Source organism: Zootoca vivipara, chromosome 17 (assembly GCF_963506605.1).
Source record: "Zootoca vivipara chromosome 17, rZooViv1.1, whole genome shotgun sequence".
NCBI classification, from domain to species: domain Eukaryota; kingdom Metazoa; phylum Chordata; class Lepidosauria; order Squamata; family Lacertidae; genus Zootoca; species Zootoca vivipara.
In genome coordinates, this window is record NC_083292.1 from 22624977 (window position 1) to 22646776 (window position 21800).

The 21800-nt window shown below is 48.9% G+C and overlaps 1 protein-coding gene across 1 annotated transcript in view; it reads left to right on the top strand.

The window, feature by feature from the left end:
- RNFT2 (ring finger protein, transmembrane 2) overlaps positions 1–21322 on the top strand; it is a 36094-nt gene extending 14772 nt beyond the window's left edge. The window contains exons 6-10 of the mRNA XM_035098402.2: positions 2254–2407; positions 14114–14263; positions 15298–15363; positions 16887–16988; positions 21020–21322. Coding sequence (XP_034954293.1) covers positions 2254–2407; positions 14114–14263; positions 15298–15363; positions 16887–16988; positions 21020–21154 — 607 coding nt within the window. The 3' untranslated portion in view covers positions 21155–21322. The remainder of the gene's footprint in view (positions 1–2253; positions 2408–14113; positions 14264–15297; positions 15364–16886; positions 16989–21019) is intronic.
- Positions 21323–21800: the final 478 nt, after the last annotated feature.

Consider the following 21800-nt stretch of genomic DNA (forward strand, 5'->3'; position numbering starts at 1 on the left):
ACGGTAGCAACTATGTTGCTCACACAACTTGGGGCTGGGGCTGGCTGGCTTTTATCTGCCCCGAGGCATGGGGTGGCCCCGATCCTCCGGTGACTCGCCTCTCCTTCTGGCCTGGAGGCGAGCACTCCTCCTGCAAGAACTTAGTTCCCTTCGCCTCTCTGCCCTGAGCCTCTGCAGCTCAGGAGAGGCTGGTGGGCAGGGTTGCCAGACTCAATAGAGGACAGGACTTCTGTGCCTTTAATTGCCCTGCTCTCTTTTGAGTCTGGAAACCTTAAAGAGAAACCAGCAGACCCTTTGTTTAATTTCCAAGCAAAGGGTCTGCTGGTTTTTCTTTAAGGTTTCCAGACCCAAAAGACAGCAGGGCAATTAAAGGCACAGAAGTCCTGTCCTCTATTGAGTCCGGCAACCCTACTGGTGGGTAACTGGACCCAGGGTCAGCCTCGGCTTCTCCTGATGGGGCTGGGAGTGGAGCAGCTGCAGGCAATGGGTCCTCCATCACATCGGGGCCCAGAGCAGACTCAGCTGATGACTACACCTGGGAATCCTGCGCAGGTGAGGACCCTTCAGGCTCAGGCCCTAGACCCGGCTCAGCTGGTACTGGAGGCAGGGAACCTTGTGCTGGCTGGGACACCTCAGGTTCAGCATCTGAGTCCGAATCCCAGGCCATCACAGTTGGCAAGGGAGAAAAAAGGTACTAGTATCAAATGAGAATTCCCTGGATGCCGAGATCCAGTTTTGGAGCAAGTGCCCTTTAGTGTGAGAAGCCCAGTAGAGACTTAAAACCACAAAATATGCAGCAAATTAAAGCATGGGAATATAGGCTGTTGGACTTTTAAAATGTTCTATCCAAATTATGTACTTCCCGCAAGAAACAATTTTGTTATTTTCTTACTCTACAAATCTCTCTTTCTGTGTGATTGCAACGGGGGAAATTCCCCTCTCTAGCTAGATTCACAGACCACACTCTGCAGAACAATAGGACTCTCAAAACAACACTAATGTCTCACATCGTATGTAGCTGATATGTAGAAAAGGCTTTACAACACGAGAAAGGAGACAATGCATGCACTTTTGTAAACCTAGAAAATCTTGGTTTTGTAAGATTTTCTTGGTTTCTCGCACATGCTTTTGTAAACCAAGAAAATCTTAATTAAAAAAAACTGTTGCGAGATTTCAGTCGCTGCCTTTTCCGTTGAGAACATTCCTCGATTCCTTTAAAAATAAATAAATGACAAATTCACAACAGTATTACAACAAAAGTACTGCATGCTTAAAATTGATCTAAATAGCCATTGCTATAATTGTAATTGATCAAGATATTATCAACAACTTCCTTTAGAAAAATATGAATTTTTCCATCCATATCCACCCCTTTTATTCTTTTCCTTTGAATCAAAAAACTTGATCAACACCTGCCAGACACACATATACTCAGAAGTAAGTCCCATAAAGTTCAACAGGGCTTGATACATAGATAGATCTAGGATTGCAAGCATACGGTCTTTTTGCATTTATTTCCTCTTCTGTAATGTGCCGTCTATATTGATTTCAGGCTGTTATTTCATTTTTCCACTGCCTATTGGAGTCTCTCTTTTCTCAAGAATTGTGCGATAAACATGTTAGTTCCTGCTTTGCTTTCTATTGCATTTTACAGTGACTTTGCTTGAATGTCATGATAAAGCTATGTTTTAGCACGGGGGTCAGCAAACTTTTTCAGCAGGGGGCCGGTCCACTGTCCCTCAGACCTTGTGGGGGGCCGGACTATCTTTTGAAAAAGAACATATAAACGAATTCCTATGCCCCACAAATAACCCAGAGATGCATTTTAAATAAAATAGCACATTTTACTCATGTAAAAACACGCTGATTCCCGGACCTTCCACGGGCCGGATGTAGAAGGCGATTGGGCTGGATCCTGCTCCCGGGCCTCAGTTTGCCTACCCATGTTTTAGCATGATGGGAACAAACCCTCGATTCCTCCCACATCCCTTCTGCCCAACAGTCTCAGGCTTTCCCCCTTCTGTTTCCACGACATCCGGAAAGAATTTAGAAGCTTTTAGGTTCTTGGGTTATCTGAACCGAGCAAAACTGCAGTTAATCTTAACTCTGCTTTTCTTGAAACGAGCCAATTTCAAACCAGGTGTTTAGGAAGCTGTATCTTTGTAAACCGCTTAGAGGACTGTTGAAGTGAATTGGTGTGTAAAGTGTTCAAAAAAATAAAACACCCGCCTCTTCCTGCCCTGCCCATTTCAGCCTCATCTTCCTGAGACCCAACTTGGAGAAGCTGGATTTCTTCGATCTGATGTGGATTGTGGGGATCACAGACTTTGTGCTCAAATACCTCACCATCGGTTTGAAGTGTCTGGTTGTCGCGTTGCCGAAAATTGTCCTTGCCGTGAAATCAAAGGTAAAGAGAGAGAGAGAGAGAGAGAGAGAGAGTTCTGTTCTGTTCTGTTCTCACTCTGGTTGGGATGCTGCTCTTATTTTTAAGATTATTTATTTTATTTTTCGCCCGTGCATGGGGACGGATCTTGAGTTGTGGACCAGGCTAGGGCTCCCATCCTTTTTGTTACAAAGAGTTTACTTATCTAGAGAGTTATATTCTGCTATTTTAAAACAAAAACAAAAAAACAGAGCGTTTTGTAACAATCATACATGAAACCATTAAAAAAAAACCATACGAAAAAGTTAAATTCAGAAGCCATCTAACTATTATGCAAAGGCGTGTTGTTAATTGCCTCCATAAATCAGGCAGGATGGAAAAGCTTTCAGCACGCAATTGAAACAGAGGGAACCTGCTGGATCTCTAGTGGCAGGGGGTTCCACAAGACTAGGCCGTCGACATTAAGGCTCAGTTTCTTATCGTTGTCAAATGAGCCTGACCAGTTGGGGGAGTGACCAGCAATGCTGCTGCAGATGATCTCCTGGATGATCAACTTGAGATTCCTGCATTGCAGGGGGTTGGGCTAGAGGACCCTCAGGGTCCCCTCCAACTCTACAATTCTGTCATCTCTAGGTAGTGCTTGGGTGGCCCCCTGCCTGAAACCTTGGGGAGCCACTGCCTCTCAATATGGAGCACAATGAGCTAGGTAGACCAATGGTCTGGCCCGGTTGCTGCCTACTTAATTCAGCCTTTTGTTTCGAGCCATGAGAACGGAACCATCTTTTTGCAAGAGGAAGGGTCCAAACTTAGTGGTATAACATCTGCTTTCCGTGCAGGAGGTTCCAGGTTCCAATGGAATCTCAAGGTAGGGCTGGGGAAAGTCTCCTTGTCTAAAACCCTGGACGGTCGCTGCCAGTCTGTGTAGACAGCACTGGGCTAGATGGACCAGTAGGTCTGGTTCAATGCAAGGCAGCTTCAATTGAGGTCACAGGCAGCAAGGCTTCTGAATACCAGTTGCTGGAAACCACAGGAAGTGGAGAGATGCTTCTGTGCTCGGATCCTGCTTGCTGGTTTCCCATTGGGGCACCTGGTTGGCCACTGTGAGAACAGGAAGCTGGGCTAGATGGGCCAACCGGCCTGATCCAGCAGACTCTTCTTATGTACTTAACGGAATTAGGAAAGGAGAAAACGAGGGCGATGGTGCGGCCGAGCTCCTGGCGTTCTCCTCCTTTGCTCCCCATTTCACCTTTATTTCCCCCAGTTTGTACAGAAGCACTTTTGTGCGGGAGACAGATGGGGGCCTCTGTGTTAAGCGCACACAATTATCATCCTTCAGCCGGTGCTGAGATTTCAAGCCAGGGGATCAAAGTAATTCCAAATGGGTTTTGCGCGAGTAGGTGTGGTTGGAAAGGTTTGTCCCTGGGTGCCGGGGTACTTAAGAAGAAATATTAATTTACCCCTGGCGGTCGTCCAAGAATCTTGCCGCCCTCCCCCTGCCGCAAGCCTCTGATGATAATGATTATTATTATTATTTTATTTGGGGAGATTAATGGGCTGGGTCATGGCATAATCCAGTTTGGGGAGAGGGTGATGGCGATAAAAACCCATCCAACATGCAAACGATGCAAATCGTCAGCCCAAGACAAATTGCAGAGCTGGAAGAGGTTCACAGCCTTTGCTTGCTTGTCTAAGAGCCGTCCCAAGTCCTCATTAATCCTTGTCCCAGAGAAGAAAGAGACTGTGCCTGTATTTTTCAACCGCACCAGGAGGCTGGTAAGATTGCATCTGTCAGGGGCCCCCTAATGGCTCACAGCACAGATGCCTCATTCTGAAAATACTTTTTTTTTTCTTTGACGAGACGCTGATCATCTCGAGTTGCCGTCTTTCTTCCTGCCGACCTTGAAAACAAGACCCTCTTGAGTGCTAGACTGAGGACGGTGTCTGAAAACCAGCCCTGCGCTTGCGGGTTCTCATTGGAATTCGACATTCCAAAACCCTTAGCTTTGTATGAGTTCTTAAAATCCCTGAATAAAAGGGGGGGAAAGAGGCAAGCTTCTAGATCTCATGGTCATTGAGAAAAGACAGAAAACCTATGTGTTGTCTCCAGCCACCTGCTGTTTTGTACATAAGGGCATGAGGTGAGCCTGCTGGATCAGGCCAATGGCCCATCTATTGGAGCATCCTGTTCTTACAGCGGCCAACCCCATGCCTGTGGGAAACACGCAAGCAGGATTCGAACACAAGACCACTCTCCCCTCTTGTGTTTTCCAGCACCCGGTATTCAGAAGCATTGCTGCCTTCAACAATGGAGGTAGAGCAGGCATCCCCAAACTTTGGCCCTCCAGATGTTTTGGCCTACAACTCCCATGATCCCTAGCTAACAGGACCAGTGGTCAGGGATGATGGGAATTGTCGTCCAAAACATCTGGAGGGCCGAAGTTTGGGGATGCCTGAGGTAGAGCATAGCCATTGTGGCTAGTAGCCAGGGGCAGATCTACTGTTAAACTAGGTAAAGGGTAAAGGGACCCCTGACCATTAGGTCCAGTTGTGACCGACTCTGGGGTTGCGCGCTCATCTCGCATTATTGGCCGAGGGAGCCGGCGTATAGCTTCCAGGTCATGTGGCCAGCATGGCAAAGCCGCTTCTGGCAAACCAGAGCAGCACATGGAAACGCCATTTACCATCCCGCTGTAGCGGTTCCTATTTATCTACTTGCATTTTGACGTGCTTTCGAACTGCTAGGTTGGCAGGAGCTGGGACCAAGCAACGGGAGCTCACCCCGTCACAGGGATTCGAACCGTCGACCTTCTGATCAGCAAGCCCTAGGCTCAGTGGTTTAACCCACAGCGCTTAATCTTGAGGACCCTTAATCCTTGAGCGGCCCCAGAAGCGACTTTAGACCACGTTGCTTGAAATTTTGCTTGAAAAAGTACATCATGCATGTATATAACATTTCCCCAATTTCCATTAATTTTCACACACACACCCTACCCACACACACACACACACACACACACACACACCACACAACTAAAAAAACTATAAGGCATAGGAAATTTTTATTCACACCGGTGACTTTGACATGTGAGATAATCCAGTACAGCATCTTTAATAAAAAAAAATCTGATTGATTGTATGTGGTGATCTGTTGTGGAACAACCCTGTTGAAGAAGATGACAGTGGCTACCCTTGCTGGTTGTGAAGGGGCCCCCATAACTGCTCAGGCTTCAGGGTCCCAAAAATGTAGGTTTGCCACTGCTGGTAGCCATTGATGACCTCAGGCACCTCCAAAATTTGCCTAATCTTTAAAAAAAACAACCTCCAAAAAAAAACAACCTCCAAATTGGTGGCCATCACTGCCTCATGTGGGAGCGAGTTCTGTAGTTTAACTCTGTGCTGCTGCACGAAGAAGTGCTTCCATTTTACCTGTCCCAGATCTCCCAAAATTCAGCTTCGTTGGACACCCAGGAATTCTAGCATGAGGAGAGAGGGAGGAAAACTTTTTCTCTATTTGTTTTCTCCGCATCACATTCAGAGGCTTGCCTGCACCAGGAGGTGTCTAGCATCCCCCAAATTTCCATCATGAGTATTTCTGTTGCTTGCCTTCAAAAAAAATCACCCACACACCCCTCAAGCTGTCGCTCCTTAGCGGTGTAAATGAGAACCTGCCATTTGCCGTCCGGACAACAATAGGCGCCTCGAGGAGCCACATGGCTCTGGCCGTTTTAATTTACTTTAATTCATTTTCTATTGAACCCAAATGGTGTTCTGCTTGTTGTGTTGTTTTTAATGGAGGGCATTTGGGAGAGGTGTAGGCAAGGCCCTCTTGAGGGAAGAGAGGGCCGCAGCTGTTTCAAAGCGCTCCAGCGCTGCTTCTCTGGGATCCGTTGGGCTTTTCAGGTTAGGGATAACGGCGGTTTCTGAAAGGTGTGCCGGGGAGGGAGGGAAGGAACGGTTGTTCTCACGCAAAGTTCCTTTGCATGCCACCACTCAGCAGAGACTCTAACCCTCAGTACCTTAAGAATCGCCTCTCCCCATATGCACCGACCTGTTGCGGACACGATCCGTTCCGGGATGCCGTTCGCACCCTGAAAAGTCCGTAACCAGAGCGCACACGCAAAGCGCGATAGAACGCTTCTGCATGTGCTTGTCATCGGATGCCCTTCTCTCCGTCCACCATCCCAGAGAGCTTTGCAGAGTGGCAACAAGAGGACGGGCCTTTTCTGTGGTGGCTCCCTGATTGTGGAATGCTCTCCCCAGAAAGGCTCGCCTGGTGCCATCATTACATGACTTTAGGCACCAGGCAAAAACAATTACTATTTACCGACGCCTATGGCTATTATGGCTTGTGATAGTGGGGGGGGGGGAGGACTGTTACTATGATATTTTATTATTAGTATGCTTTTTGTTATGTTTTTATCATTGAAGTTCTGTAATGTACGGCTGCCATATATCCGAGATTTCCTGGGCATATCTGGAATTTGTCCGTCGGAAATTGCGTCTGTGCGGAATATAAGAAAATCAGCAAAAAATGTCGGGGGGAACCTGGGAATGTGACAACCCATGTCAGAAGTGTTGGCTTTTTTGGTGAATTTCCTTTAAAATGGCTGGAAAACTTCATTTTAGGGGGGAGATTTTGCCGCGCTTCTGGTGCCGCGCTGCTGCCGATCCCGGATTTTTCAATCTGGGAGTTGGCACCGATGAACATGAGGTATGACTGTGGTCTGGCCCACCACATGGTCTGAGGGACGGTGGACTGGCCCACGGCTGAAAAAGGTTGCTGACCCCTAGTTTTGACCTTTGGGCAGCAGTTCCACACATGCTTGCGCACCCCTCTCGATCCATCCGGATAAGCAGAGGGCCTGGGAAGAGCTCAAAGACTCAGGGAGAGTGTGAAGCAGGGCTGATGAGAAGGGGTGTGGCCTAGGGAAAGCCCTGAGGGCCAAGTAGAGAGGCCTGGGGGGCCACATTCATACCCCAGACCTGGAGTCCCACACCTCTAGACCTAATTATGTTATTGTGGCCCTCTCTTCAGACAGTAGCGTGTGAAGGAAAGGCAGTCACCTTAGATTTTGAGACCCTACCACTCACTCTTCTGAGCACCCACCCCCCCACCCCTGACAACTGCCCCTCCCGAGTCCTGCCTCGATGGTGCCACTCCGGTTTGGAAAAATGCCTGGCCTGTATGCTTTGTTTGCAAACACTGGTAGAAAATGTGAATTGATCGGCGGGATTGTGCGTACTTCTCAACCGATACAGATCCATTGTCTCCCAAGCCCAGGGGGTGGGGTGGGGGTTGATCCTATAAATATGTTCCAGTAATAAAGGACGAATTTTTCTCACCTGAAAACCTATTTGGGCAGAAGGTTTAATGGAGAGGGGGCGAGCCTGTCGTTGATCGATCTCTTCACACACATCCTTGTCGATCTCTGTCTTATACACATACAGTGGTGCCTTGCAAGACGAAAGTAATTCGTTCCGTGAGTCGCTTCATCTTGCGATAATTTCGTCTTGCAAAGCGCGGTTTGCTGCGGCAAAAAAAAACCACCGAAAAACTTCGTCTTGCAAAGCGTGGTCATAGAAAACTTCATCTTGCGGGTCACCAAAAACATCGCAAAAAGCTTTTGTTTTGCGAGTTTTTCGTTGCGTGAGGCATTCGTCTTGCGAGGTACCACTGTGTTCACAAAAATGCCTTTTCTGTAGACTTAGCAAGCCTGCTTTTAGGATTTTCACATGCTGCAGGCGGCATTGCTGTAGACTTGAATTTCCTTCGGATCGGACAGAACCTTGGCGAAGGGTTGTAACTCAGCGGCAAAGAATCTGCATAGCATGTGGAAGGTCTCGGGTTCTATTCCCAGGGCGCTTCTTGGTAGGGCTGGGAGTGTTGTGTTCCTGAAACTCTGGAGAGCTGCTGCCAGTCAGTGTAGACAATACTGTGCTAGATGGACTGAAGACATGTAAGGCAGTTCCCTGTGTTTCTATAACAGTTTTTCCAACAGATGGCCTAAGTCAGTCTACGGTTACCTCAGGATTACAACCCAAGCTTCCCAAATCCAGTTTGTACACCTATGACCCGTGGGCAGCATTTAACTGTCTGAGGTTGGCGGGGGGGGGGGGAGAGGCAGGGCTGTCCCAAGATATTTGGGCACCTGAGGCAAACCACAAAACGGCTTCCCTCTCTGCCAGGGGAAAAGGGGAATGAGTGAAGAGCTATGTCAGGAACAAGGGAGGAATAAAGATCTACATTGGGATTGGCTGCTTGATGCAGCCAAGGTGGCAGGTCGCCCTGGATGCGAGTCTGTACCATAACAGACCCTCCAAGTGTCCCTATTTTCCAGGGACAGTCCCGGATTTACAGAAGCCATCCCGGTTTCTGATTTGATCCTGCATATCCCTAGGTCGTAGGACATCCCTATTTTCATCGGATAAATATTGGAGGGTATGTAACCCCCAAGCCAAGGAGATAAGTAACTCGACAACCTTTAGATGATATTTGAAGGCAGCCCTGTATAAGGAATGTGGTTTTTTAAATGTTTTATTATGTACGTTTCCGAGCACAATTCAAAGTGTTGGTGCTGACCTTTAAAGCCCTAAATGGCCTCGGTCCAGTATACCTGAAGGAGTGTCTCCACCTCCATCGTTTTGCCCGGACACTGAGGTCCAGCACCGAGGGCCTTCTGGCGGTTCCCTCGTTGCGAGAAGCCAAGTTGCACGGAACCAGGCAGAGGGCCTTCTCGGTGGTGGCGCCCACCCTGTGGAACGTCCTCCCATCAGATGTCAAAGAGAAAAACAGCTACCAGATTTTTAGAAGACACCTGAAGGCAGCCCTGTTTAGGGAGGCTTTTAATGTTTAATAGATTACTGTGTTTTATTTTTCTGTTGGAAGCCGCCCAGAGTGGCTGGGGAAACCCAGCCAGATGGGCAGGGTATAAATAATAAGTGTGTGTGTGTGTGTGTGTGTGTGTGTGTGTGTGTGTGTGTGTGTGTGTGTGTTGGAAGCCGCCCAGAATGGCTGGGGCAACTGAGTCAGATGGGCAGGGTATAAAACTGTTATTAATATGGAATAAAAGGTACCCCTGACCGTTAGGTCCAGTTGCAGATGACTCTGGGGTTACAGCGCTCATCTCGCTTTACTGGCCGAGGGAGCCGGCGTACAGCTTCCAGGTCATGTGGCCAGCATGACTAAGCCGCTGTTGGCAAACCAGAGCAGCGCACAGAAACGCTGTTTACCTTCCCACCACAGTGGTACCTATTTATCTACCTGCACTTGGTGCTTTCGAACTGCTAGGTGGGCAGGAGCTGGGACAGAACAACGGGAGCTCACCCTGTCGCAGGGATTCAAACCGCCGACCTTCAGATCGGCAAGCCCTAGGCTCAGTGGTTTAGGACGTCCCTATTTTCATCAGAGAAGTGTTGGAGGGTATGCCATTACCTGGTGAGCTGGCCGGACTAGGCCTAAAGGCAAAATTAACCCCGAAAGACCTGCAAGTCCTTCCTCGCTTTGGACCTACAGCAGAGGGGAAGGGAGTCGAGAGAGGACTTTGTGCAGGCCTCCTGCCTTGCCAAGCGCCGCTGACAGCCTCCTCATTAGCAAGCAGCTACCCCCTGTGAGGAGCCGCACGCTTTGCTCCAGAGCCTCCCTTCTAATCCACTAAATGGCCTGCGCTTGGGATCTCAGGCTGTTGCCATTACAGATTTGCTCCGCGCGATGGGCCCCTCGGGAGGCGGAGGCGGGGGGCGGCCGGGTCCTTGAGTAAGCGGCTGGCGTGACCTCACTCGCTTTCCCGGGGGATATGAGATCATCCGAAATGCCGAAGCTCTCCAAAGCTCTTCGATTTGCTCAGCGAGAGCGAGAGAGAGCGAGGAGGACAGCTTTGCCGGGTGATCTCATCCTGGGGGAGCCCCGGGGGGGGGAGGGGGCCGAGCCTGCTGTTCTCCTCCAGGACCCTAATGGGCTCAATCCCCCTGGTTCTCGCTGGCAGCAAGGAGACAGTATTGGAGAATGGATGGAAATTGGCCGTGTAAACATGAGTTACCTCTTCTTTTTTAAAAAAAATGTTTCTCAAGTCTACAAAAGCAGCAGTGCAAATAACTCCCCCAGTATATAAATTCAAGATTCTCCTCTGCTTGGGGGGGGGGTGAAGCCCCCTATTCTGGGAGGCACATGGGAAGCTCCGAGGAAGGTATACAAATTTAATAATTCAAATAATAATAATAATAAGGGTGAAAGAATTAGATAAGCTAGCAATTTGCTGCAGCAAAGGGGGACTTGGGAGATTTAGTTTGTGTATTCTGTATGAGAATTGCCTCTTATCCTACGTAATTTTAGCAGATTTGACGGTGATTTTATTGTATGTAGTGATTGTCAATGTTTTTGGATGATGCCATGGCCTTTGGCTACTGCAATAACGCCTACAATGATGACATAGGGAGCTCACTGGTCAGGCCATGGATCTATCTTTCTCAGTGCTGCCAACCCTGACTGGCAGCAGCTCCGCAGGATTTCGGACAGGATCTTTTTCCAGCCCTGGTTTGGGGGTTGAACCTGGGACTTTCCCCATGTAAAGCAGATGCTCTGGTGCTCAGATTTGCCCCCCCCCATAAATGTACTAGTCCTCATGGTTCTGAATAATATCCATCACCTGTTTTGCCCACGGAAGGTCCCAGGATCTGCCTGGAAACCCCCGGAAGAATAGCAGCCAGTATAGACAAGACTGAACTAGATGGACCAGTGTAGGGGTCCATCAGGAGTAGGGGCAGGAGTCAGGCTCTGGGGCCTGTAGTGCTTTGCAGGACTGGGGCCTGCCTCAGCTTGTGCTGGAGAAGCAAGGAGTGGCCACTCAGGTGAAGACCTCAGCTTGTGCTGGAGAGGCAAGGAGTGGCCACTCAGGTAAGGCCACTTGATACCTCACTGCACCTGGTGGCAGGAGCTGGGAGGGATAAAAGCTCAGCATTTCCCTTCAGCTCTTTGCCACAGCAACGCTACCCCTGCCTGGTTGCCTCTGGCCTCTTGCTCCTTGGACCCTTGCCTTGCCGACGCCTTGATCCTCAACCCTTGGACCTCTGCCTTGCCGACGCCTTGATCCTCGACCCTTGGACCTTTGCCTTGCCAACGCCTTGCTCCTTGACTCCCAGACCTTTGCCTCTGCCTTGCTCCTTGACCCTGCGACTGCCTGCTACTGGACCCTCAGCCCTGCACCTGTTCCTGCTTCTACACCTCCATCTTGCCTCTGGTCCTGACGTCCCCAGCCAGGGCTTCAACCGCCCACCGACCGGACCGTGACAGTGACCTGATAAAGCACATTCTGACGTTCTTAGGAGAAGGGTTGTAGCTCAGGGGTTAGAGCAGGCATCCCCAAACTTCGGCCCTCCAGATGTTTTGGACTCCAATTCCCATCACCCCTGACCACTGGTCCTGTTAGCTAGGGATCATGGGAGTTATAGGCCAAACATCTGGAGGGCTGCAGTTTGAGGATGCCTGGGTTAGAGCATCTGCTTTGCACGCAGAAGGTCCCAGGTTCGATCCCTGACATCCCCAAGTAGGTCTGGGAGAGAGAACCTCAGCCAGGCAGTCTCGCTGAGAGGCAGGTGGCCTGACTCAAGATAAGGCAGCTTCCTCCTGAGCTTTTGACAGCTGCCCGGCGGGATTTCAGTTGATTTGTGCCCTCCCCAAAACTTGAGCCGACTGGGCGCCCTCTCCACAAACATCTGGAGGGCTGTAGAGGTAGGAGAAGGCTGGGACAAAGGCGAGAGGCATAGCACCCCCTGGGACTGGAAGATATGACGACTGTATTTTTGAGCCGCCTTCCTCTTCCCAGGAGGGCAGCCAGCCAGGAGGTAAACACTGATCTAAATTGCTTTGCAGGTCCCGCAGCGGTTTGCTCTGTTAAAGCCGAGTGCGTCGGGACAGATGCACGGGAAAAGATCCTGGTCCTGGGTTTTCAAAAGGGCCCGAGTGCCGCCTGCCAGGCTGCTGAGCTCCTGCGAGTGGGTGGGTGGGGGGGCCTGGGAGCCAAGCAAAGCAGTCAGCCATTCACTCTCTTTATCAGGGACCGATACTCGGAAAGAAACTTCATACAAATATAGGAAACAATCCTGATTTTTTTTTAAAATAGAAAACCATAGCCATGGAATTACTGGTAATTGTATATCGTATTGTAGAGCGTCCGGCACAGAAAACAAAATTAGCGGCCCGGGAGGGGAGGGGAACTGAGAAGCAGAAGGCTCATTTTGTTAGCTTTGCTGAAAGACAGGCTCCATCCAGCCCCCCACCCCGCCCCGAAATGCGCCAGCTGGTCAATACAGGAACAGCAGTTCTAGAAACAGGTGCCTGAGTTTTGTTTTGTGTTTTCCTCTTCCCTCCTTGTTCCTTTATCCTTGTGTGTCATGGTTTTTCTTTTGGATTGTAAGCCTGCAGGGGCAGGGATTGTCGCTGAAGAGCAGGGCACAAATACTTTAAATCAGGGTTTCCCAAACTTGGGTCTCCACCTGTTTTTGAACTACTATTCCCACTGGTCCTGCTAGCTAGGGATGATAGGAGTTGTAGTCCCCAAACAGCTGGAGACACAAGTTTGGGAAACCCTGCTTTAAAAAAACCAAATCAGAACTTCACATTAACTCCTAGCAAGTTTTACATACAGGAAACACCCGTTCAAAAGCTCTTTCTTTCCTTAATATGATATGCTTTAAACCTGGTCCTTTGAAACCTCAGATGAAACAGCAAACCTGTTTATAGATTCAGTCCAGGTTGCTGCAGAGGGCTGTGTGTGTGTGAACAGTTGGGTGTAATAAAGGATTAAATGAACTGGGCAACCTGGACAGAGATAGAGAACAATTAAATCAAGAACAAAGAGATTAAAAAACAGTTTTTATCCAAGAGCTATAACCATCTTAAATGCTGTAACTAAATAATATGATCCTGGGGAGTTGCAATGTGTGTGTATGTATGTGTATGTGTGGCTGTAATTGTGTTGTTTTTTTTATGGGATGGCATTCAATTTCGTTGTACTATGTGCAATGACAATAAAGTATCTATCTATCTATCACCTATCTATCTATCTATCTATCTATCTATCTATCTATCTATCTATCTATCATCTATCTATTAGGGTTGCCAGACTCAATAGAGGACAGGACTTCTGTGCCTTTAATTGCCCTGCTCTCTTTTGAATCCGGAAACCTTAAAGAGAAACCAGCAGACCCTTTGCTTGGAAATTAAACAAAGGGCCTGCTGGTTTCTCTTTAAGGTTTCCAGACTCAAAAGAGAGCAGGGCAATTAAAGGCACAGAAGTCCTGTCCTCTATTGAGTCTGGCAACACTACTATCTATCTATCTATCATCTATCTATCTATCTATCGATCTATCTATATCTATCGTGGTACCTCGACTTACGAACGACTCGACAACCGAATTTTTTGTCTTACGAGTGGGGAAATGGCCGCAGGCTTACGAATTTCTTGACATCCGAACGGAAACCACGGCAGTTTTAGATGGGGTTGCTTCGACTTACAAATTTTTCCGTTTCCAATGCCTTCCTATGGGAATCGCGTTTCCAATGGCACTTTTCGACTTACGAATTTTTCGACCTATGAAGGTGCCTTCAGAACGGATTAAATTAGTAAGTCGAGGCACCACTGTATCTATCATCTATCCATCTATTTATCTGCTAGATCTATGGTTCCAGGTGATAGCCTGGAAGTGGCCTTACCTGAGTTTCCCTCTCTCCTACAGGGCAAGTTCTACCTGGTCATTGAAGAGCTGAGCCAGCTGTTTCGCTCCCTGGTCCCCATCCAGCTGTGGTATAAATACATCATGGGGGACGACCCGTCCAGTAGCTATTTCCTCGGGGGGATTCTCCTGATCTTGTACAGCCTCTGCAAAGTAAGTGGTTGGCCTGAGGGTCAGGGGTGGGGAAAGCTTTAGGCCAGGCATCCCCAAACTTCGGCCCTCCAGATGTTTTGGACTACAATTCCCATCATCCCTGACCAATGGTCCTGTTAGCTAGGGATCATGGGAGTTGTAGGCCAAAACATCTGGAGGGCCGTAGTTTGGGGATGCTTGCTTTAGGCCAATTACAGCCTCTTGGTCTAACCTACCTCACAGGGCTGTTGTGGGGATTAAATGAGGAGGAAGGAGAACCAGCTGCTCCACTTGAAGGAAAAGTGGGATATACAGGTGAAACTCGAAAAATTAGAATATCGTCGAAAAGTGCATTTATTTCAGTAATGAAACTTATTATTTTTTTCTTTTTCTTTTAATTTTTACAAATGCTTTCTTTTGGAAACTCCACAGTAATAAAACAAATAGTTACAATAATACAAAAATATAAACATCGCTATTACATTTCATTAATTACATTCCATTTATAACTGACTCGCCTAACAACAAATAATTACAATTACAACAAATAAAGGCTTGACATATCTTGCTTTGCATGTCATGCATCTATCTCGTATATTGGTTTCAGCTTTTAAGTTGCGTTACTGAAATAAATGCACTTTTCGACGACATTCTAATTTTCCGAGTTTCACCTGTAAATGTAGCATTATATTTTTAATTTTTTTAAAAAAAATCCCAGCAAGTCATGAGAAAAACCAGTTTCCGCTCGAGACCCTGGAAAGCTGCTGCCAGTCAGAGTAGGAAACATTGGGCTAGATAAGACAAGTAGCCTGATCTGGGATAAAGCAGCATTCTGTGTTCCTTTGCGAGGACGCCAGTGCCCATTCACACTGCGCTAGAGTGCAGGTTTAGTTGCCAGTGGTGGTTTTATCAGCCTCCCAGCAGGCTGCCATTCAACAGGTGAAGCTTTGATCTCACTTCAGAGAAAATGCTGTCGCTTTCCTTGAAAGACAGAAAAAGCACCTCCCCCCCCGCCCCCTCATCCTATGGTGAATTTCTACCTCTTTTTGTTCCAGTCTTTTGACATCTGCGGTCGCGTGGGAAGTGTGAGGAAAGCACTGAAGGTCCTTTGCACCCCCCAGGTAGGTAGGCAGCTGCTTTGCTTTCCTATAATTAAGATAATTGGATGCTTCAACAATGGCAAGGAAGAGCATCCATCGGAGCGGCAAGTGACTGACGAGGTTCTCTGCAGGGAGCGCGGGGAATTGCTAGCATTGCGCCGGTTAGGAAAGATTTGAGGCGACGGAGTCCAGCTAAGTTAGCACATCCCTGGAAATCGCAGGAAATTATTCTCGGCCGTATTCGCCCGAAAGCAAGCCATGAAGAAGCAATGGCATCCAGTGTTTAAATATACAGACAAAGGCGGGCAGACAGGCTCAAATGCAGCCCACCAGCCCTCTCTACCTGGCCCTCAGAACTCTCCCTAGGCCATGCCTCCAATCCCCAGCCACACCCCTCACCAGCCCTGATTGGCACCCAAGTGTTTCTGCCTGGCTGGAAATGTGGCCTTGAACTCTGGCCATGCCTCCTGCCCAGGCATAGGCAAACTCGGCCCTCCAGATGTTTTGGGGACTACAACTCCCATCATCCCTGACCACTGATACTGTTAGCTGGGGATGATGGGAGTTGTAGTCACCAAACACCTGGAGGGCCGAATTTGCCTACGCCTGCTTTTGCCCCTCTGGATGGGAGGACCAAGGAGGGTGCGTGGGGAAGCCATCCCACTGCACAAAGGTAAAAAATTATATTTGTTGTACTGCCCACCTTTGCCCCTGGCCCTCAGAAAGTTGCCCAGAAGGGAGAGTGGTCCTCAGGGTGTTGTAGGGAAGTTTTGCATGCAGGCAACTGCCCCCCCCCCCATGCCTCACATTTGAGAGGCGGTGTGGTATAGCAGTGAAGAGTGCCGAGCTAGGACCTGGGAGACTGGGGTTCGAATCCCCCTCAGCCATGAAGCCTGCAGGGTGTCAGGGACTGGACAGAGGAGGAATGGTGGAGACCGCCTCCCCTGAGCCTTCCAGAGAAGAGGAAGACCATATAGATTTACAACAGTGGTTTGCGGGAGGTCATAGCTCAGAGGCAGAGGAGGAGAGAAGCTTCGAAATAGTGGGAAAAGAGGAGGGGGAAGCAGAGCCGGAGCAGCTGGCTGACACATTATCACTAGAAAGCATTCCAGACCCCCCCCTTCTCCCAGAACCCGGCGAGCATTGGAAGTAGGAGAGCAAAGGGCTCGGAGACAAATGGCCCTAAGTGACCACCGTAATGGGGGTGGTGCTGTTGACGATTGAGGAGAGAAGTGGGGTGTAGATTACTCGGAGCAACGCCATTACTCCAAGAGACAGCTTTTCTCTGTGAATATTGAATAAAAGACCTTGGTAAGAATGCTCCTTGTTTATTTGTTCCTGGCAGCCTACCGTGGGGGGGTGCGGGGGTTTGAGGATCAGGTTCCCCGACACAGGGTGACCTCGTGGCCCAGCCGGTGTGTCGCTGCCTGACCTACCTCACAGGGTTGTTGTGGGCATAAAAGGCAGAGGAAAAGGCGGGATCAAATTGTAAAACTGAACGGTGACATCCTGTCGTTTTGACTGCGCGCTTCTCCCTTTTCCAGACCTACGGGGTCCGTGCGACCAGCCAGCAGTGCAGTGAGGCTGGCGACATCTGTGCCATCTGCCAGGCTGAGTTCCGGGAACCCCTGATCCTCTTATGCCAGGTAATGCAGGCTGGTTGGGTGCAGGGCAGTCTGTGCAAAATGGCCCTGTCCTCACCCGGCCTCCTAAGTCACCTCTTTGCTTAGTTTGGCAAACTGGGGGGGGGGGGAGAATGATCACACAAATTGTAAGTGTCATAGTGGCACACAGACACACACAACGGCACTTTCCATGAAATCTGGCATCATTTTATTATACAGTGGTACCTCGCTAGACGAATGCCTCGCGCAACGAAAAACTCACAAGACGAAAGCGTTTTGCGATCTTTTTGTTGACTCGCAAGACAAATTTTTCTATGGCCGTGCTTCGCAAGGCGAATTTTTGTGCTTTTTTTCTTTTGCTTCCCTTTGTTTAAATTGGAAAACCGCAAGACGAAATTTTCGCAATATGAAACGACTCGCGGAACGAATTAATTTCGTCTTGCGAGGCATCACCGTATATTTAAATTAATAAGCTCATGGCAGGGAAGTAGCCTCAGTTTATGACAGGGGTCAGCAAGGTTTACCTTGCCTGGGCCGGTTCACTCCAGTGGAGATCCCTTCGTGGGCCGGATCGTGCCCGAGCCCGCGATCTCCAGCATCTGCGTCTGTGAAAGCGAGTCCCCGTGTTGCGCTGCGCTGGTGTAGCGCAGCACGCAGGGAATCGCTGAGCGGGTGGCTCTGTTTGGGGGTGGCTCAGGGGCCGATTAAAGGACCCCTGGGGCCGGTTGTGGCCCATGGGCCTTAGTTTGCCGACCCCTGGTTTATGACATGGTCTGGTTTGTATAGACTGGAGAGTTGTTATTGTTTTAATTAAAACAACAACAAACCCCTTTTATTATCCATCTTTCCCACCGTCTGTATCCAGTAGCATAGAAAGCAAAGAGGATAATGTAATAAGCGAAACGCTGCAATGTTGATGGTAAAGTCTATTATTATTATTTTTCTGGTAAGTGTACACTGTTGGTTCCTAACGATTTCAGTTCCTAGAGATCTGTTTGCAGAGTGGTTGGATGAGCTGGTATATCCTAATTGCTTTTATTTAGTTTTTGAATGCCAACTTGACAACTTATCTCCCCTACCTCTTTTAGTATATGTCCACATTTTGAAATTCGGTTTTTAAAGAATTGAAAAAGAAAATAATAACTGGGTATAATCGGGCTTGTATAGACCGGAGAGTTGTTGTTTTTAAATGGGGGGAAAAACGAAACCTTTTATTATCCTTATTTCGCATGATCCATATCCTGTAGCATAGAAAGAAAAGAGGTTAATATAATAATTCAGGCATGTCCAACAGGTAGATCATGATCTACCAGTAGATCACTGGATGTCTGTGGTAGATCACTGGTAGATCAGTGGCTTCCCCCCGAAAGAGGCTAAAACACTTTGGCTCCCCTAAAAAAAACTCAACACCTTTGCCCTGCACCCCTAAAATGACCTGAACCACCAAAAACAGGGCTTTGGGTTTTCCTTCCTAAAAGAAAGCTCAATGACACTTTCCTCCTTCCTAAAGAATCATAGAATCATAGAGTTGGAAGAGACCACAAGGGCCATCCAGTCCAACCCCCTGCCAAGCAGGAAACACCATCAAAGCATTCCTGAAGAAGCTCAACACCTTTTACGTGAACCCCCCAAAACAGGGCTTTTCTTCCTTAAAAAAAAAAAAAAGCTCAAGCTCAACAACTTTGACCTGGAACCCCAAAAAGGGGGTAGACCACTGCCAGTTTTTAACCCAGGGGTTGAATGATGGCCAGGGGTTTTGTGGGCAACACTAGCCTCTATCCCTCTTTCCTTCCCTCCCTCCTCTGATGCCCTCTTGCATCTCTCCCTCCCAAGGGCTTTCACAGCTGTTTGTTGCAGCAGCTCTGGCTACAAGCTCCCTGGGTGAATGGAGCCCCTGGGGCTGGCCAGGGGGTGCTTCCCAGCCCCCTGTGGGGCAGTGTGAGGAAGCACCTCTCTTTGGTGCCCGGGGGGGGGGGGCAGCTCAGAGACCAGGGGTGGTGGCAGCGGCTTCCAAGAGGACTCCCAAGGAAAGGGGAGAGGAGAAGAGGCTGAGGAAAAGCTCCCCAAGGGAGGGTGTTCAAAATGGGGTGAGGGGCTGCTGGCTCTGCAGGCAAGGGGTGAAATAACTGGGCTCCACAAGGGTGCCAGAGAAAGAATGTAGTTGGTCAAGGGAGCCGTGGGCCCCAAAAGGTTGAAAACCTCTGGTAAAGGAGATTATAATTTAGAATTGTAGAATTGGCAGGGACCACGAGGGTCATCTAGTCCAACCCCCTCCAGTTCAGGAATCTTTTGTTCAACATGGCGCTCGAACGCATGACCCTGAGTTTAAGAGTGTCATGCTCTTAATCTGTCTGGGAAGAGTACACTGTTAGTTCCTAATACTGAAAAGAAGGGGTTTTGGGGTTGTTGTTTTTTGTCTTGTAGCGGCTGCAGTGGGGGGTGGGCGTTGGACGAGCTTAGATCCTAATTACTTTTATTTATTTTAGTTTTTGAATGCCTGGGAAGCTAGTCCCCTCCCTTTGTTTGCATATGTCAACAATTTGAAATTCAATTTTTTAAAAAACAATTGAAGGAAAAAAGAATTGGGGATAGGGTAAAGATTTTGGGCTCCTTAGAACTGGGCCCGGCGCCAGCAGCAAACAGCCTCGGGCACCTGCTAGAACCCACCAGCGCTCGTGTCTATGTGGCTCCCAAGCAGAAGGAAGTTACTAGTCAACATTTTTATATATATATAATACTGATTTTCCGCACAGTGCCACAGAGGGGTGCTCGTTTAAATACTCTGGGGCCCCTCCTGGCGGTCCTTTCCATTGCTACATGCACACTGCTTCCTGCTCATTGTACACCGAGGTTCCCAAACTAAGGCGCGGGGGCCGGATGTGGCCCAATTGCCTTCTAAATCCGGCCTCCAGATGGTCCGGGAATCAGCATGTTTTTACATGAGTAGAATGTGTCCTTTTATTTAAAATGCATCTCTGGGTTATTTGTGGGGTCTGCCTGGTGTTTATACACGAGTAGAATGTGTCCTTTTATTTAAAATGCATCTCTGGGTTATTTGTGGGGCATAGGAATTTGTTCATATTTTTTTTCAAAATATGCTCTGGCCCCCCCACAAGGTCTGAGGGACAGTGGACCGGCCCCCTGCTGAAAAAGTTTGCTGACCCCTGTTGTACACCATCCCGCATTTTCAGCACCCTTCTCTTTCCTGGAATACCTCCAGGATGAGGGCCCACCAAAGGCAAGGGAGGTTCTCCGGCCAGAACAATGGGTCTGCAAGGCCACCCTGCTTCAGAACTCGGAACTGCTGACTCTTACCCGCGCAGACCCCTACACAAGCAAGAAGCTGGACGCTTTGCAGAAGGGGGAGGGGGTGGACAGGGGGGGTTGAAGAAAATGGGGGCTTGTTGTACTACAGGGGAGCACTGTATGTCCCAGGGGAGGGGCTACGGGTCCTCCGGCAAGCTCATGACAACCCCAGCGCTGGGCACTTCGGCAAGCATAAGACCACGTACCTCATGGCCCAAGCTGCGACAGGATGTCCTAGAATATGTCAGAGGGTGTGGGGTGTGTCAAAGGGCCAAGGGGCAGAGGGTGGCACCCGCGGGGTTCTTAGAACCCCTGCCAACCCCCAGTAGGCCATGGGAAGCAGTGTCCGTTGATTTCATCACAGATCTGCCCCTCTCCCACAAGAAGACAGCAATTCTGGCGGTGGTCGATTTGCTCACGAAAGTGTCTCCCCTTGTAGCTTGCTCCAAGGCAATCTCAGCAGAGGAGACGGCTAAGTTGTTTGTAGAACACGTGTTTAAGCCGCATGGGATATGCCTTCATGTGTCGTCAGCGACAGAGGAAGTCAGTTGACTTCCAGGTCCTGGCGCAAGCTCACGGGAGCTTTTACGCGTGAAGGGGAGCTTTGCCACCGCCAGACATTCCAAGACCGACGGACAATGGGAAAGGGTTAGTGCTTTTCTACAGCAGTACCTACGGTGCTGCGTCAATCAAGGTCCCGGGTTCAATAATAATGACAATAACCTTTGCTCCTTTTGCCTATAAAGCACGTCTTTTGCGAAGAGTGTCTCTGCCTCTGGTTTGACCGGGAGAAGACCTGCCCGCTGTGCCGCTCTGTGGCCGTGGAGACTTTGCGGTGTTGGAAAGACGGAACCACTTCGGCTCATTTCCAGGTGTATTAAACAGGAGGACTAGAATGGCGTCTCTCTCTGTGTCTCTTTCTCCTCTTTCTCCTTCTCTTTGGTGGTGGGAAGGAGGAGCATTTGCCTGCATGCTTACCTGAAGTCATTGCAACCCCGCTCCCCTTGCATCTTCTCTCAGGACCTGCCAGGAGCTGTGAAGAACGCCCTCCTTTCATACACTTCATGTTTGTGTTGGCCTCTTCTGCTCAGAGCCAACTAGGCTCTTAAGGGAAGGGCTGCAGCTCCGAGGGAGAGCATCTGCTTTGAATGTCTCTGGTTCAGTCCCTGGCATCTCTCCCAGGATGGGGCTGGGAAAGATCTCCTGTTGAAACCCTGGAGGGTTGCTGCCAATCAGTTTGTCATTGGTATGTGCTTTCGTGTGCATGCACACTTCTTCAGATACACTGAAACAGAAGTCACCAGACCCTTATGTATAGTCAGAGGGTGGGGAGGGGTATTACTCAGAAGGGTGGTGGGAATGGGTGATTGACTGATAGGTGTGGTAAACCTGTTGACGACTGTTAACGACTGCAATTGGTCTTACAGGAAAAAGCAAGGGGTGAGATGGCTAAAAATAGCTTTATCATGTATAATGAGATAAGAATCCAATGTCTCTATTCAGACCAGGTCTCTCCATGGTTTTAAG